This window comes from Xenopus laevis, chromosome 8S, assembly GCF_017654675.1.
Source record: "Xenopus laevis strain J_2021 chromosome 8S, Xenopus_laevis_v10.1, whole genome shotgun sequence".
Lineage (NCBI taxonomy): Eukaryota > Metazoa > Chordata > Amphibia > Anura > Pipidae > Xenopus > Xenopus laevis.
The window spans coordinates 31,193,844-31,211,548 of record NC_054386.1 but is presented as its reverse complement, the minus strand read 5'-3'; the positions used below and the strand labels follow the sequence as shown (position 1 = coordinate 31,211,548).

The 17,705-nt window shown below is 41.0% G+C and overlaps 1 protein-coding gene across 1 annotated transcript in view; it reads left to right on the top strand.

The window, feature by feature from the left end:
- Window positions 1–17,705, top strand: part of LOC108699921 (tubulin polyglutamylase TTLL11) — a 97,601-nt gene that overhangs the window by 29,333 nt on the left and 50,563 nt on the right. Inside the window, 3 exon segments of the mRNA XM_018232610.2 lie at window positions 8,016–8,591; window positions 9,429–9,524; window positions 15,191–15,309. Of these exon segments, the coding sequence (XP_018088099.2) occupies window positions 8,016–8,591; window positions 9,429–9,524; window positions 15,191–15,309 (791 nt within the window).

Below are 17,705 nucleotides of genomic sequence, written 5' to 3'. Positions count from 1 at the left end.
GACATTTGTAAGAGGAAACATGAAACATCTAAATGTTAAAGACAGAGAATGTCCTTGGGGTGTGAAGTAGAAGAAACTCAGCAACATTTTTTTGTAGATTTTCCAGTCTCTTGTTCTCTAAGGGAAAATGTTGAAAAGTATCTTCAACTGAATCTAGTAAAAAATCTAGATTTCTCAGAATTGTCCTATGGAATAGTAAAAAAACAGAGAGTTGGAAGAAGAAATAAAGCCACTTTATATATTATTATTGCAGTAATGCGTTATCATTTGTGGCAAATGAGATGCAGGCTGACTATTGGGCAGATACAAGTATCAGTGAAAACAGTTACAGAAGCAATTTGCAGAGACATTGGGGCAAATTCACTAAAGAGCGAAGCGGCTAACGCTAGCGCAAATTCCCCAGCGTGACTTCATTTTGTTACTTCGCCGATTTACTAACGGGTGCTGGCGTAAATTCGCTAGCGAAGTGGACCTACTCTAGCGCTACTTCGCACCCTTACGCCAGGCGAAGTTGTGCTATGGCGATGGGATGTAACTACGCTAATTCACTAACTTGTGCATTTTACTGAACGTTACCTCTTGCGCCAGACTTGCCTTCGCCACCTCAGACCAGGCGAAGTGCAATAGAGTAGATAGGGAATTTAACTTGGCGCCTAATGCAAATTAGGCATCGATAGTGTAACTTCGCTTTCCTTGACGAATTAATGCTAGCACAACTTCGCTACCGTTCGCCTCCCTAAGCGCAACTTCAGATTTTAGTGAATTAGCGTGCCCTGGGGAAACTTCACCTGGCGAAGTGCGGCGAAGTGTGGCGAAGCCTGCGCCCATAGTTTTCATAAAAACTAGAGAATCTGAAATTTCAGAAGCTCAAAAGAAAATGTGGGCAAATCTATAAATTACTTTGTCTTTATTTTTTGTTTGATTAATCATGTAATTGATTGAAATGTACTCTTTTTGTACCTTAGTTTGAAAATTTCTGGTTTATGTTTATTATATTATGAATATTCTAAATAAAATACCCTCCTCCCATATGTATAAATACAAATATACAGAGAAGGAATGTTCTGGGCACACAATAAGCTATACCCTCATACTGTACTGTCTAAGGGAATCAATATGACACCTCCTCCTTCCATATGTATAAATACAAATATACAGAGAAGGAATGTTCTGGGCACACAATAAGCTATGTATAACTGCAAATATACAGAGAAGGAATGTTCTGGGCACACAGTAAGCTATACCCTCATACTCTACTGTCTAAGGGAAACAATATGGCACCTCCCTCCTCCCATATGTATAAATCCAAATATACAGAGAAGGATTTTCTGGGCATTTGATAAGCTATACCCTCATACTGTACTGTCCAAGGGAATCATAATATAGAGAGAGAAATTCCAGTGGCACACAGAATGTTGAAAAAGTGTAAAATTTATGCACCCCAGAATTTATTCACATTCAGAAAAAAGGCAACGTTTCGGACCACTCGGGCCCTTTATCGAGGCTTGGTCCGAAACGTTGCCTTTTTTCTGTATGTGTTTGGGGTGAATACATTTTACACTTTTTCAACATTCAGTGTGCCACTAGAATTTCTCTATGTACCTGTATGACCCGTATGGCAGGAGTGGGTCCCCCAGTGTAGCACCTGGTACCACAAAGGGTACATGATCAGGGGTGGAAGCACTCTACCATTGTTGTTGCAAGGGAATCATAATGGCACCTCCCTCCTCCCATATGTATAAATACAAATATACAGTGTTTAAGTTTTTGGGCGCTCAAATTTTTAAATGTTCATAAATCTACCTGTATGGGCCAGATTTGTAAGACTCCAGAGATCTCAAAAATGTGAATGAAAACCTCTCCAGCTTCTAAAGAAGTCAGTGGAGGGTTTTTAGAGGTGGCCATACACGATAGGTGGTGGCGACATCTTTTACCGATATGCCCACTAACGGTAGGCTGATATCGGCTTAATCTGAATGGTCAGAATCAGACCCGGACTGGCAATCTGTGGGTTCTGGCAAATGCCAGAGGGGCTGCTGTATGGTTCTATAGAAAGTTACCATATAGTGGGCTGGTAGGGGGCTGTTTGGGCGTCTGTGAACTTGGAATGGCAGGGCCTATTCTGACTCCCAGTCCGGGCCTGGGTCAGATCACATTGAAGAGGATGGGCGCCGACAGGTCGTAGGACTGCATAAACTAGCCGATGTGGTCCTCGATCGCAGGAAAAATCGAAAATTCCCTATGGATATCAGCCCAAATTTTGGCCAATCGATCGGGGGGGGCAGATAAGCTGCCGAATTGGTCTAAAGGAACAATATCGGCAGCTTTAATTTGCCCGTGTATGGCCACCTCTGTGGCAAAGTATTCAAGCTAAATAAAGCTGATATTTGCGTTTTTATTTTGTTTCTGCACTTTTACAGCCTCATTTAAATTGAGTGGACATTTTCTTGTGATTTACATTTTTCCCCACCATCAAACCATGATTGCATAAATAAATGAGGGTAAAGCACTGACAGGGATAAGCTTTTATTCAAATCTGAATATACAAATTAGGATTTAGATTCAGTTTGGCCAAGTCTTTTGTGCAGGATTTATCCTTGCGTGTATTATTTCTGGGGATAAAAAGGAATTCTATAGATAGCGGCTCTTCTCCGTTTCTTCTTCGGAATCTTCATTGCCAAACTATGTCATTAAGACATGGAGAAATGGACTGAATTCTCAGTAATATCTCTCAGTGGAACGTTAGAGGGAGCTGCTTCACTTCCACAGAGGGAAATCCAAGATGACTCTGAGAAAACATTTTCGAGATTAATCAAGTCAAAAATAACCATAATGCAAAAGGTTTAACAAGGTGCATCAGTGAAGATTTAGCTTAGAATTTTTTTTTTTACCTCTATACCTCCATAAAGATTTGTCTGACCTATTTGATGGTAAAGAGTCATCAGCGAACAATTCATTGAGCATGCACTGGGCTAGATTTATGCCTTTTAAAACATTGAACAGAGAAAGGCTTTTTGCTAAAGCTCTAATTTAAATCACTGATTTCTATTCACTGGATTTTTTTAGAGCTTTGCTCTATTAAAGGAAAACTAAGGGCAAAGTGGTTATTTTATGTTTTAAAACCAAGGACCTTTGATCCACTATCTGCAGTAAGGAACGTAAAAGATTAGTTGTATTCACTTAAAGCCTCTTCTTTTAAACCTCTTATATTGATGATTGCCTCAGAAGGCAACCACTGCTCTCCATTCTTCAGCATAATGGAAAATGGGATGTTTTGACTGCTGTCCTCTGCTGGGAACTAGAGCAATCAAAACTCATCTTGGGGAGAGCTAGAGCAATCAAAACTCCCTTTACCAAAGGCAGTGGTTTGCCATTCTGTGGCATAAGATATTCTCTTCCTTATGGCCCAGATTAGTGATATAAAGAGAGTATAATTTGAGAATATCATCTTCTGTGCTGTGGTCCTCCCTAAAGCTAAGAAGTACAAAATCACCGGCACAACAGGATATTTCTGGCAGGGGGTACGAAAACGTTGCATCCGCAAATAAACGAGCAAGGGTTTCCCTGCCAGAAATATCCTGTTGTGCCGGTGATTTTCTACTTCTCTGTCTGTTGTGGAGGCTGCCAATACCTCCTTCATCGAGCACCAGGTTTCGCAAAATTCGGACGGCCAGGGTGTGCGAGGTGATTCTACTTGTCCTCCCTAAAGCTGCACAAAAATTTGCCAAACACCGAAGGCTAGTATAGCGGGGATATCCCCTACACGTTTATTTCGTCAAGTGATGTAATGTTTCGGGGGCGTGCCCCTTCCTCAGACATCATGATGATAAACGTGTAGGGGATATCCCCGCTATACTAGCCTTCGGTGTTTGGCAAATTTTTGTGCAGATATTATTGGGAGAGGTGCTGACCCCTCCAGCCAGCACTAGGCAACCATTATCAGGAGAGTACCTAGGGGAAATAGGGAATCTTTTTTGCTGCCTCCCTAAAGCTGGCCATACATGAGCCGATAAAAGCTGACAGAGCGAGTCGGCAGCTTATTGGACCGTGTGTGGAGCCCTCTGACGGGCTTTCCCGATTGATATCTGGCCAAAAGTCGGCTAGATGTAAATCGGACAGGGTTAAAAATCCCTTTGGATCGTTGCCTCATCTATTCGCTGATGCGGTCCTGCCATCCGACCCTGTATTGGCTACATTATAATCCGATAGTTGAGCCCTAGGGCCCATGATCGAATCACAAAGGATGAGGTTCTGCACTCTGGAACCTCATCTTTGTTGTCCATTTTGAGCAGCATGGGATGGCAAAGGAATCCAGCACCCTACTATATACCTACAGGCTGGTACAAGAAATTGCTGGCGCACAAGGTAATGCTAGCCGGGTAAGTCCTTGCTTAGAATTTATTGCAGCATGTAACGTTTCTGGGTAAACCCCTTTGTCAAGTACCACATTGGAATTTAGGTGGCCATTCCCTCTATCACTGTGCACCAGGGTGTCGTTATTTCTGGAGGGCCAAGGTGTGCAAGTGCATCCAAAACTTTTTGATATATACTTACAGGCTGTCACATCGATCATGCGGTGAGCCGGAACGGTTACGCTTACTTACTTTCCCCATGATCGGTTCAGCCTGATATCACCCACCTAAATGTGTGCATATTGGGGAGAGATCCGCTCATTTGGCAAAATCGTCAAACGAGCTGATGTCTACATGTATGACCACATTTAGAGGACTACAATGATCACATTTATCTGTGTTCCAAAGCTGCTTTGATATGTTAACTATGTTCATTATCTGGTCAACCACAAGGACCTTAGTAAACCAGTACGTATTATGTCCTGTCCCATTTTAGTAAATGTCTTCAAAATTCTAGAACTGGATTGTTCAGGTAGTTCTAGTTATCTGAGAAAATATGTACCCTCTCAAATAGTCAACCTTAATAATAGCAAATCATGTGATTGCTCTTTGCATGTCCCACTGCTGAAATTCTGTTGTAAAATATTGGACTTTCATCTCTTTCTCATCAATGACTTTCATTGGCATTCTCCTCATTAGACCTTATTAGGGATGCATGGAATCCAAGAGTTGGTTATGGATTTGGTTTTGGATTTGCCCAAATCAAGCCCCCTTTTTCCCACAAGATTCTGCCAAATCCTTAGTCTTGGTTAAACCAAACCAAAAACCTAAATATTAAGAGACTGCAGAACTCATGAAAACTGGAGGTAAAGAGATTGCATGCTTTGTTTTCCATACTTCCTTTTGAATATACCAATATAAGGTTCAAAATCAGTTTGGAATTTCGCTGAATCTTTTGTGGTGGATTTGGTATTAATATACAATAAATCCTAAAATCCTGGATTCAGTGCATCCCTAGACCTTCTCAAGAAGGAATGTTTTACATCAAGTAGTTGAGTTAATGGAATGCAAATCATTAGAAAGCCCTCTACAGTTATTAACCTTATTGGCCACTTGCTGTTGCCGTACACCCAATATTGGCATAATGTTTTCAAACAGACAAGAAGAGTGATATTATGACATTGTGTAAAGTAAGGGTGGAATTTTAGGTGGCAGTAGTTTCCCACAGACAGAATATACTAATTTAAAGGCTATAATTCAACCAAACCTTAGGTCGTAAGGTGACTCCCAGCTCTAATTCAAATTCAAATCAAGTTTAAAGAGGTAGTATAACCCTTTTTTTTTTTAGCATGAGCTCAATGTATATGTTTAGCATTTGGCATTTTTCCTATTGTTTTAGTTAAGTTGGTTTTAATTTTTGTTTAGTGCAATAAATAGCAAAACAAAAAAAAAAAGATGATATTTCTTAAGAGTCCCTGTAGTTGTGAAACAAAAAAAGAAAACTAACAAAGGCGGCAGCTTTGGAAGGGGAAGGGTTTGTTTTTATACAGAGATCATTGGATCATTTTCAAAGAGTAGATTTCTAACACAGGTCCTGTTTAGTGTGCTTGTGTTAGGGTAGGACTACACGGATGTTTTCAGTGCGATCCGATGCGCTGCAACAAAACGCATGTGACGGAGATAAGGTAAGAGATAGAAATGTCTGATGAAGTTGCAGCGTTGATCCGACGTGACACAACCGTCGGATGCAGACGCAGTCTGTTAATCAGTGAATATTTCTGATGTTGATGAAATTGCCTTGAAATTAAGAAGATCGAGGAGCATCTAGAATGCTGCAATAAATAAGAATGCAGAATTGCAGGTGGCTTTCCAATGTCTATACTTGTGTGTGGCCATTGTACATTTGAATTGTTTTTCTTTACTGGCACTCAAGCACAAATATTCTTTCATCAATTGGGCTTGCGTTATCCTTTATCAATTCCAGTAGAAATAACAAAACATTCGAAATATTTCACTTTTACTACCGCGTATTCATTTTCTGAAGTTTTATCTTTCCAAGTAGCGTGTGTGACACTAAGCATTGCAACATATTGATACTACTCAGATAAATAACCAATGTATTTTAAAATTGTCGGATATGAATGATGAACATTATCAAGTTTGAGAGAGAACAAACAATGTGTGCCAATGTTATTCATGTAATTTCAGAGAAAACTGATAAAACTAAACTCATAGGTGACCACAAATGAAAATACCATCGTTAAATTTGTTCATAAAATGTGTTCAGAATTCTATGATGTAAAATAAATATTTTTATTACTTTTTAATCATTATTTTTTTTCTTTTCAAATAATGTTATTTCGGTAAGAATTTATCCAGGTCTCTGGATCTGTTTATTGGTTTGCACGTCTGTTGTTCAATTTAATTCTTGGTTTAAAATAAAACAATGTGACAGTTCTGTTTTTTTTCAAAGTGAAAAATGTCATGATAGGTGGAAGCTGTTTTCTGTTTTACTAGAGGTCCAATTTCTCTAAGGGGCACATGTATGAAATATCACACGGTCCTGTTTAATTAATCTTGCATGGTCTGAAATAATCTACATTGTGATGATCGTTCAAACGTGTGTTGAGTCTGACCGTCTCTTAGAAATAACTCGAATGGGCTCCTCTTGTATCAGGTTCACTCTCCAGCAATATCAGGTGACATCTCAATTACCTGAGTTTTCAGGAAAAAATAAGACAGTTCCAGAACTAGAATTTACAATTCCCATTGATTTCAATTGTATCTTGGTAGATTTGATCTGGCAAGATTAAACTTTTGGCCTGACTTCCTCCAAGGCCTGGTCAATAAATTAATGTACCTGCCTCGAAACACAATTCCACAGACACTGATTTTATATTTTACACCATGTTTGCTTTATTATATGAAGATCTCTAGAACCTTAAAATGTATTTATATGTATTTATATGTTCCCTAATGTTACACTTTCCCATAGTTTATATTTATAGTTCATATTAACACAGGTCCCCTGGGAATTATATCCTATCTTAGAGTTTGGAAAGAGAGGTGATGACCCAGGACCCCTTTTCCTCCCACTCCACTCTGGTACATCTCAACAGTAATGGGGACTGTGGTGGTGTTTGAGGGTGTCTGGGATTGTAAACAGATGGAGGGCTGTGGTGGCCAGTGGCAGCAGAAACAAGGGCAGAGTCCCAAGGGATATTTGCCTTGGTCACAAGTACCTCATAACCTGATTCTGCTTCCTTGTCATGCTCCCTTAATTATATGCCAACTCTCTTTCCTTCCGCATGAGCCGGCCTTTTGGCTTTGCCAGAGCAAAACACAAGAAAGGACTAGGGCCATACATAATCACTTGCAGTGACAAAAACACTAGTATCCTCAGAGGTTGAATCTTGTACTAAAGCTCAAAAAAGGAACCAAAATTAGTAAGATTGTCAACATACAAAAGGCCTTATATCATATTAAAGGCTAGAAGATTAAAATGGGATATCAGAACTTCTGTTGTAGAGCAATTACATCTCCTGTTGCTTCTCAAGATGATAGGAGTTGTGGGGTTGCAGTAATCATAGGGCACCAAGGTATAATGTGCTGATAAATAAAACACATGTATCACTAAGTTTGATATTCCTATGAACTTTCAAGGTACGTCTAGGAAAAGAAAATGACCCAACATGGAGACCAACGTTCATTGTGAAACCAGATAGTGGTTGTCAGGGTGATGGGATCTACCTCATTAAAGACCCCACTGAAGTCTGAATGATGGGGAGCTTGCAGAATAGACCTTCAGTAGTCCAGGAATACATCACAAAACCCCTTCTTATAGACAAGCTCAAATTTGACATCCGCCTCTATGTTTTACTAAAGTCCATAGAACCTCTGGAAATTTACATAGCCAAAGATGGCCTCTCCAGGTTCTGCACAGAGGCATATCAAGAGCCTAACCATAAGAACCTTCACCACACCTATATGCACTTAACCAACTACTCGCTCAATCTCCACAGTGGGAACTACATACACTCGGACAGCATGCACACCGGCAGCAAGAGGACTTTCTCCAGCGTTCTCTATATGCTCTCTGCCAAATGACTGGATGTTAAGAAAGTGTGGTCTGATATAATTTCACTTGTGATCAAAACTATTTTAGCTTTAATACCTGAGCTCAAGGTTTATTACCAAGCTGATATACCCCCGGGAAAGCCAGGACCAACGTGCTTCCAGGTACTGTATACTGACCTACTAAATGAAACCCAAGCATCATCCAATACAACTCCCAGGTAGACCCATATTGTTGATTATATTAGCAATTTGTTCAGGCTGTACAGATCAGTCTTTATCACTACTGTAAAGTGTTATAATGCCTGGTCATGTACATGTTCACTCTGGGGCTTGGACATACACAGCCAGATCCCCAGCCAAATCAGCAGCCTAAATTTGCAGAGGTTGCCAAACAAGTGGCTCTGGAACTGATTTGGCCACCTTTGTGCTAGGCCTAATCTGGATGATAAATCATTTAAAAAAGATATTGTAACTGTTTGCTACTGTTGTGACTGTAGCCTCGGTTATTAATAGTGTAGGCCCCAGTGTAACATTTCAGCAGGGTTCTGCATTGACAGACTGCTTGTATCCTTGCAGAACAGCGACAGCTTTAAAAAATGGAAAGGGTGAGGGGTTTTGTGCCCACGGACTTGAATTAGCTCTTAATGAATGAGGAATTATAGCAACAATAAACAAGGTCAAAATGGTACTTAACTCTTCTGAAAAGTATTTACGGGAGATAATTCCAACTCAATTTTTTTATGCAGTGAACTGTATTAATCTACTGTCTGTTAACCACTAAGCTACCCCAAAGGTCTCCTGCTGCTTAGACTTCTCATCACTGCTCATCTAATTTACACTCTCTCATGTGACATCTGTGAATCATCTTCAGTAGATGCCTGGGACAGATACAGTATGGTCCCATTTATTACATATGAGGAATAGTTAGCAAATTTAGAGCCATAGTCATTCATATACTGCCCCTGGATGTTCTTAACAAAGGTATTTTGTCTGCTTTAGATTTTAGGGTTTGATATTCTACTTGTTAAAAACTTGAAACCTGTGTTACTTGAAGTGAATGCAAATCCAAGCATGAAGATAGACCATGAGCAAGAGGCATTTGCTGTCCTGTCTGTCTATCTATCTATTTTTTGAAATGCTAATAAAAAAACTGTGAACACGCAAGAATGATTAAGATGTTCAAGAAGACCCTATCTGTTCTTACTTGTTCCTATGGGGGGGGGGCAAGCTACTGTAGGTAGAAGGTTAGTTAACATTGCCCCCCAGTCCTACCCAATAACTAACCCATTTGTTAACTGAGTCCCTAGTAGGTGGACCCTTCCAACAATTATAATGGACTGGGTCCCTAAAAGGAGAGCCCTTCTAACAATTAGAATTTGACGCTAATAGAAATAAATTGCCCACACACTCATGGCAACAACTATGATCGACTAGGATGTCTAAGAATACCCTATCTGGGTCCCTAGAAGGAGAGCCCTTCCAACGATTAGAATTGGACCCTAATGGACTCACACACTCATGGCAACACCTAGGATCCACTAGGATGTCCAAGAAGACCCCATCTGGGTCCTTAGAAGGAGAGCCCTTCTAACAATTAGAATTGGACCCTAAAAAAAAATAGGCCAGACACACATGTCAACACCTTTGATCCATTTCAGGCATGCCTTATTATTACAAAACCTGCTCATGATCCACCCAAACGCTCCAACTCTCCTGCAAACCCTGCTCTCTTGTGTATCACACTTTTATGTCTCCTGGGGCCCCTGACAGCAGTACTCCCTGCCCTGGGTGTAGGCATTTTGAACAGGTTTGTGGGATCTTCTGTTGACTAGAAGGTCCTTTAGTAAACAAAATATGTGTGTATAGAGGTAAGCCAGGGATTGCACATTGTGAGGGTACAAGTAATACTGATTGATCTGATATTCTATGTCTATATTCCGTATCTCTGTTGTTTTCTAGATGATTTTCCATTGACATTCCTGTTTCTGTTCCTGAATATTCCATTTAGAGTTAGAATCCAATGTTATCATGGCATTGCCCTGCATGGAATGTTTCTCATCCGCAACTATATTTGTTTTCTGTCCGTTGTCTCTGCCTGCTATTAAGGGTCACATTAAATTTATTCTGGTTATTCATTTTCAGGGGCTATGATTGATGGGTCCCAGTTCTTACTGCTGTGGAGTAGATTGTATAGACTGATAACCCCACTGTTATCTCTCACAGAGAGCAGGAACTGACTGCCTTTATTCTTTACATCAAAACTTCCAAAACCACCAGAGGGGAAAACTGGGGTACTTGCTGGTGGGCTAAGCCCATTTAGGGTGAGATTTGGGGAGAATACTTATATGCTCTTCTAGATACTCCTGGAATCAAAGCATGAGGGCCAAAGAGTAAGGTCTCATACAGCAATATGTACAGGTATGGGACCTGTTATCCAGAATGCTTGGGTCTACAGCTGTGCTGTAATTCGGATAATCCAGATAACGGATCCTATACCGCTTTACGATAAGTGGAGCTCTAGCAAAAGGGTTGAGCTTCAAAATGAGCTTCTATCACCAGCCCCTGCCTTGCATTATACCAACACCCAAAGAGAGAGAGAGAGTGTGAGCAGGATGACAGACAAGTACTTTACATTTCAATGTTCAGAAATTATGGGTATCCAGTAACAGAAAATGCAGCTTCTTCATGCCAGTGAGAATCAGAGGTGGCATATTTACATACAGAGAAAAGTATGGGCCATTAGAAGTATCCCTTGCCAACTATAGGGGAGCGGTGCATAGGGCATCTGCGAAACAAAATAATAACAAAATGTTACCCTCTGTCTCCTAGTAATGGGTAGGTTTGCTTGTAGATATAGTTAAATGCATATTGTAATGCTGGTATAGCATCCGTTATCTGGAAAGCTCAGAATTATGGGAAGGCCGTCTCCCCATGACCCCGTTTTAAACAAATAATTCAAATTTTGAAACATTTCTTAATTTTTTCCTGTAATAATAAAACAGTAGCTTGTACTTGATTCCAACTAAGATATAATTAATCCTTATTGGAGGCAAACCTCCAAAAAAGCCAATTGGGCATAATTCATGTTTGCATCATTTTATAAGGTATGAAGAGCTAATTTACGGAAAGATCCATTACCAGGAAACCCCCAGGTCCAAACGATTCTGGATAACAGGTCCCATACCTGTAATTGAAATGGTTTTGGGGGGCCTGTGTATGCTTGGGTTAGGGGTTTGCAGTGTCAGGATTCACTGTTCTACAACCCCCCCCACTGCATACATGAAACCTCAATTTACTGTTGCTGAATGTTCCAGTGTGCAAGAAAAAGAGCGCTAAGGGTTGCAAAAGTGCACAATTTATGGCCTGTGCATTTTCCTGCTGCATTTGGGGCAATGGCTGCTACAGTCTGCGCTCTGCACCTTGCAAGCTACAGAGCACAATGCAGTCCAGTTCAAGGCAGCCCTGTACTCGGGCAGTTGGTAAGTGCAGGGTTCCCTTTAGCCATGCATCCAGTAGGGTTTCTAGTTTGTGCAACTAAGGGGAGGTTCATCATGTACTGCCTTCAGCCCACTCCACATGAATACAACATTGATGAAAGCAGACAGCACTGTATCCATGGGAGAGGTGCAGGTTTTTTTTATGCTAAATTATGGAGACCTGCACCTATGGGTGCTACGCTTGAACCATGGTGCAAAGTAGGCATGCACCGAATCCAGGAGTCGGCCTTTTTCAGCAGGATTCGGATTCGTCCGAATCCTTCTGCCCGGCCGAACTGAATCTGAATCCTAATTTGCATATGCATATGCTTTCACTTTCCATTCAGCACTTCCTAGAAATCTCCACATTCCCCCGTTCTCTTCACCATTTCATTGTGTAGCCAGGGCATGGGGATGGACATCAAGTCCCCCATTCTGGTGTACAAACAAGATTCTGAGATGATGGAAGGCTTGTCTTAATAACAGTATCCACAAACTGGCTCCTGTCTGCTTGCTATAATTATGAATTCCCAGACTGGAGGAAACAAGATTCAAATAATTTATATAGAGTAATTAAAGTTAATTTTGCTTGACTGATGTGATAAAATAAGATTATGAATAAATTTTTTTGATGACGGGTCCCCTTTAAGGCATTTACATGTAGCCTTATGCCTTTACTTTTGCTGAACTGTCTGACGTTTAGGCTAAATACAGCCAAAGTTTGTTCGCATGGCACACATTTCTTGGGTAATTCATGCTATATTTTGTAATGTGTCATATTTAAGTACTGTGTACGGCCTGTAAGATACTTGAAGCACAGCACCAGTTTATGCTAAAAATATAAAAAAGCCTTTATTCGAAACACATGGCAACGATCTGGATAACAGCGCAGTTTCAGGCCCTGTTTGGCCTTTTTTCAAGCTTCAAAAAAGTACAAACTGGGCCTGAAACGTCGTTGTTATCCAGATCGTTGCCATGTGTATCGAATAAAGGCTTTTTCATTTTTAACATAAACCGGTGCTGTGCTTCAAGTATCTTACAGTATGTGAATGGACGGTGGCCATTAATTGCACCTGTACTGGGAAATTATTTTTCAAATATAGGGTTACATGGAGCTGATTCTACCAAGTTTGCAAGTACTGTGTACGGCCTACCAACAAATAATTACAATAAAAGATACCTAGAATCTCAGCCATAAAGCAGGGCTGGACTGCTGCTTCCAATGGGGATCAGATAGGATCTGTGCAGCCACTGGGACAGAATGCTCTGTTATACAGATAGCTAGAATCTCAGCCATAAAGTATGACAATTAACATTAGCTTTGTAAATATGCTGTTATATCATCGTTGGGTGGTGGGGTCCATTTAATGACAGGTAGCACTGCATGGCATAAGCACTATGTCAGTACCATAAAGTGACAGCAGCTGCTCAGGGATTTCTTTTAGCAAAATAAAACAATTGGTTCTGTTCTGTTAATGGCAGAATGATAAATCAGCTCATTGGGATGTGAAATATATTCATTTATCTGTTAGCCATTTATCGGTAAGTGCATGGAATCACTGTGCTGAATAATACGCATTTGTGCTTTGTGTGTATGCCCGATGGAGATCAGCGGTGGAACAGAAACGGCATCACTTTCATCTTTAAAAAAGCAAAAAAAAAACAAGAATCCCCTTAAGTGCTCGCACCTCTTTATTTCTGATCACTAACATAGAAACCGAGAGATTGGGATTTAAGGTGATGGCAAATGGGGAGATGGTTCGCTCACAGGTAAATCTTCACTACCCCATGTGACAAGTCCCCCTCTTTTTTGAGGGATTCATCCGGATAGCCATGAGTAATAATTTTTACTCGCAGTGATCATATTGTTATTCAATGGGAAATCTATTTGGGGAGATTTGTTGTCTGAGGTAGGGAAGATTTAACCACGGGCAACAAAACTCCCCTTGTGCCATGGCACTTAAAGGGGGGCTTCACCTATTCGTTGACTTTTTGTATGTTATAGAATAGCTAATTCTAAGCAACTTGATCATTTTTATTTTATTTTTTATAGGTTTTGAATTATTTGCCTTCTTCTGACTCTTTCCAGCTTTCAAATGAGGGTCAGTGACCCCATCTAAAATAACAAATGCTCTGTTAAGGGTACACATTGTTTTTGCTTCTTTTTATTATCTTTCTAATCAGGCCTCTCCTATTCATATTCCAGTCTCTAACTAAAAGTGAACTCAAACTTAACATTTAGTATGATGTAGAGAGAGATATTCTGAAATAATTTACAATTGATTTTCAGCCAGTGGCTGCATATATCTGATCCCCCATTGGAAGCAGCAGTCCTGTCCTGCTTTATGGCAACTGAGATTCTAGCTATCTGTATAACAGAACATTCTGTCCCAGTGGCTGCACAGATCATATCTGATATCCATTGGAAGCAGCAGTCCTGTCCTGCTTTATGGCAACTGAGATTCTAGCTCTCTGTATAACGGAGCATTCTACCCCAGTGGCTGCACAGATCCTATATGATCCCCATCGGAAGCAGCAGTCCTGCCCTGCTTTATGGCAGCTGAGATTCTATCTATCTGTATAACAGAGCATTCTACCCCAGTGGCTGCACAGATCCTATCTGATCCCCATTGGAAGCAGCAGTCCTGACCTGCTTTATGGATGAGAACTTAATAACCCTCATACTATACTAAGGGAAACAATATGACACCTCCCACCCATATTATAAATGCAGATATTATTATTATTGTGCGTAGAATAAGCTATACCCTTCTTCTTTATTGTTTAACATGGCAACACCTACCACTCTTATATAATACAAAAATATAATACAAAATATACAGAAATGGAAAGTTGGAGACTGAAAGGACTGAAGATCCCTGCAGATTAAGACTATTCTTCTAATACGTGTATTGTAAAGTACATTTGGGTATTACTAAACACATACAAAACACTGATAATAGGAGCTGCAGTGTGGAGGAATTAATGTAGCGGCCTTTATCTGCTGTAATTTACATTGTGAATTTACACATGAAAGACTTTTCAAGGCAAAGCTCTTGGGCGCTTCAATATTCTCATTGAGAGTGTAATATTAATAACGGCAACCTGTCTGCTAAATAGCTGGTGGGTATGTACTGTTTAAATACAGTAACACAGGTAAACGCAGGCACCGGTGTGAATAAATTGCTTCTAATTAAATATGTTAATCTGTAATATTTCACACAACAGAGTGCAAATATTTGCTCCATAACATTGTACATTTTATTTTTATTGCAACGTGGAAAGCTCCTACCGGGGGTATATGAACACGTCCAGAGTCTAGTCGATGAGGAGGTGAAAATCCCCATCATCCGGGATACTCTGCGTCTCGTGGATCCTGCAAGGACGAGGATTAACTGTAATCAGTGAGTTTTCTTCTTATTTATGTATCTTGTTTTTGCTAGTGATGTAGGCAAGAATGGGTTTGGGATTTGGGTTTATCTGTACCAACAGTTTAAGCAGTCGATCTTAGGCTAAGGCCACACAACACGGATTATTTGCATGCAGCAAAGCCACTGCATCCAAGTGAATAATGATTCCATGTGCAAGCAGCAAGTAGGAGCGGATTCTCAGAGAAATGGAGGCAGAGATTTGTGTTCTGTGTCCCCTGCTTGTTTGGCAAGATCTGGGCCAAAGCAGGTTTATTTGATCATTGGCCCTAGTGCCATCAGATCATCCATTGGGACCTATGGAGAACCATCTGACAAGGACCATGTCAGTGTGCAGATATTTCCTTGTCTGAACCTGCCCAATTTCCGTCCATTTATCAGTTGGGCAGACCTGTAGGTGTTGAAGGCCTGATGTTGAATGTTTTTGGGCTTCAACATTACCCCCAGTAGCTCGTGTTGGGCCTTCCCCAATGGTGATGGTGCTCCAAACATCAATGTACCTGCCTTGTCCCAGCCCTGACTGTGATGCACTCGCTTTTGAAATGTCTATCCGTGACGTAACTGAAGGGGCAGATTGGGTAAGTAATAATAATAATACTAAGGGAGGAGGTTTAGGTTGGGTTGCGTCATGGTTACCACATGGTTACGGGTTAGGGTCGACACTTAGTCAACATCATTAATTTGGTAGAAAATCGATTGCAAGTTGTGGGTAACATTTTCAGGAGTTAAGGTGGCCATACACGGGCCGATAAAAGCTGCCGACAGACCGAGTCGGCAGCTTATTGGCCCGTGTATGGGGGCCCCCGACGGGCTTCCCCGATCGAGATCTGGCCGAAAGTCGGCCAGATCTCGATCGGATGGGGTTAAAAATCCCGTCGGATCGCGGCCGCATCTGTTCGTTGATGCGGTCCCGCGATCCGACCGCCCGTTTGCGAACGTGAAGGATCCGATCGTTGGGCCCTAGGGCCCACGATCGGATCAGCCCGATATTGCCCACCTCAAGGTGGGCATATCGGAGGGAGATCTGCTCGTTTGGCGACATCGCCAAACGAGCGGATCTATCCGTGTATGGCCACCTTTAGGCTTGTGCCACTTCTTCGGAACTAAAATTGACCTTTGACTCTGCACTTATTGACTCAGCCTGCTGGAACCTGGGAACCTCGTCACATTTTACCACAGGTAGCGTCTGGCTACCTAGGGTAACCCAACTTGCTTTGTGGCTGGAGAGTCCCTCTCCAGTGTCCCATAGGCACAGTGGTGTTTGGCTCCTATATATGGATGTGCAAGGAGCGTGTTTAGGTGCAAGTACCTTTTATGAATGGTATCATTTAGCTTGACTGAATTTGTGGCTGCAGAAGTAACTGACTCCTCTTAAGAGATGTCCTTCTACCTTCCAGAACTCTACTTGTCCAGTATAAAAAGCATCTTTATGTTAATGCAAAACCCAAGAGTTCCTCTTCTTGTATCACTTAATTTCTGCATTTTAATTTTACCTCTAATACTTATAACCGCCATTCAGAGTGCTGCCGGCGCACATGATTATATCATTTTAGCAGCCTGGCTTTTAACAAGACACAATTTTTCTGAGCCCGGGAATGAAAGAGACGGCTGCGGAGCTTAATAGCACAAAGTCAAAGGAAAGACCTGCAGATTGTTCCCAGCATTCTGCAGGCATCTTGTTGGGGGCAATTGACGGAAAATGATTTTGCCAAGGACTACATCAAACAAAGACAGAGTCTTTTCCGAAGCCAAAAGTACAATCAAAGGAGTACGCAAGGAATCCGGGGGAACAGATGTTTGGTACTAATCAGTTGAAACATACACGCCACCGGTTCTGCGGATTTTTCATTCAGTCGGATATCATCTTTGGTACCAAGTTAAAGTACCCCGACTGAATTCTATCTAGATACTGTAAATGGGAATGTGACAACGGAGCTCTGAGTAATGATTGAGCTTCATGCTGGACGCTGCTATTGGTGCAAAATGAATGCTTTAATTACCAAATACTTCTTGAATTTAATGAGTATATTACCTGTGTGTATCTATTCATTGCCACCTTTACAGGTTCAGATTTGGGATCACTTGGGCTTAATTTTTTATGTTTTTATAATTAATTTAGCTGTTTGTTCAGCAGCTCTCTAGTTTGGAGTTTCAGCAGCTATCTCTTTGCTAGGGTCCACTATACTTTAGCAACCAGGCAATGGTGTGAGTGAGAGCCTGAAAGATGAATAGGAGAGGGTCTGAAGAGAAAGATTAGTAATTAAAAGTAACAATAACAATACAGTTCTAATTTCACAATAGTTTTTTTAGTTGCTGGGGCCAGTGACCCCCATTTAAAAGCTGGAAAGTAGCAGAGGAGGAGGGTAAAGGAA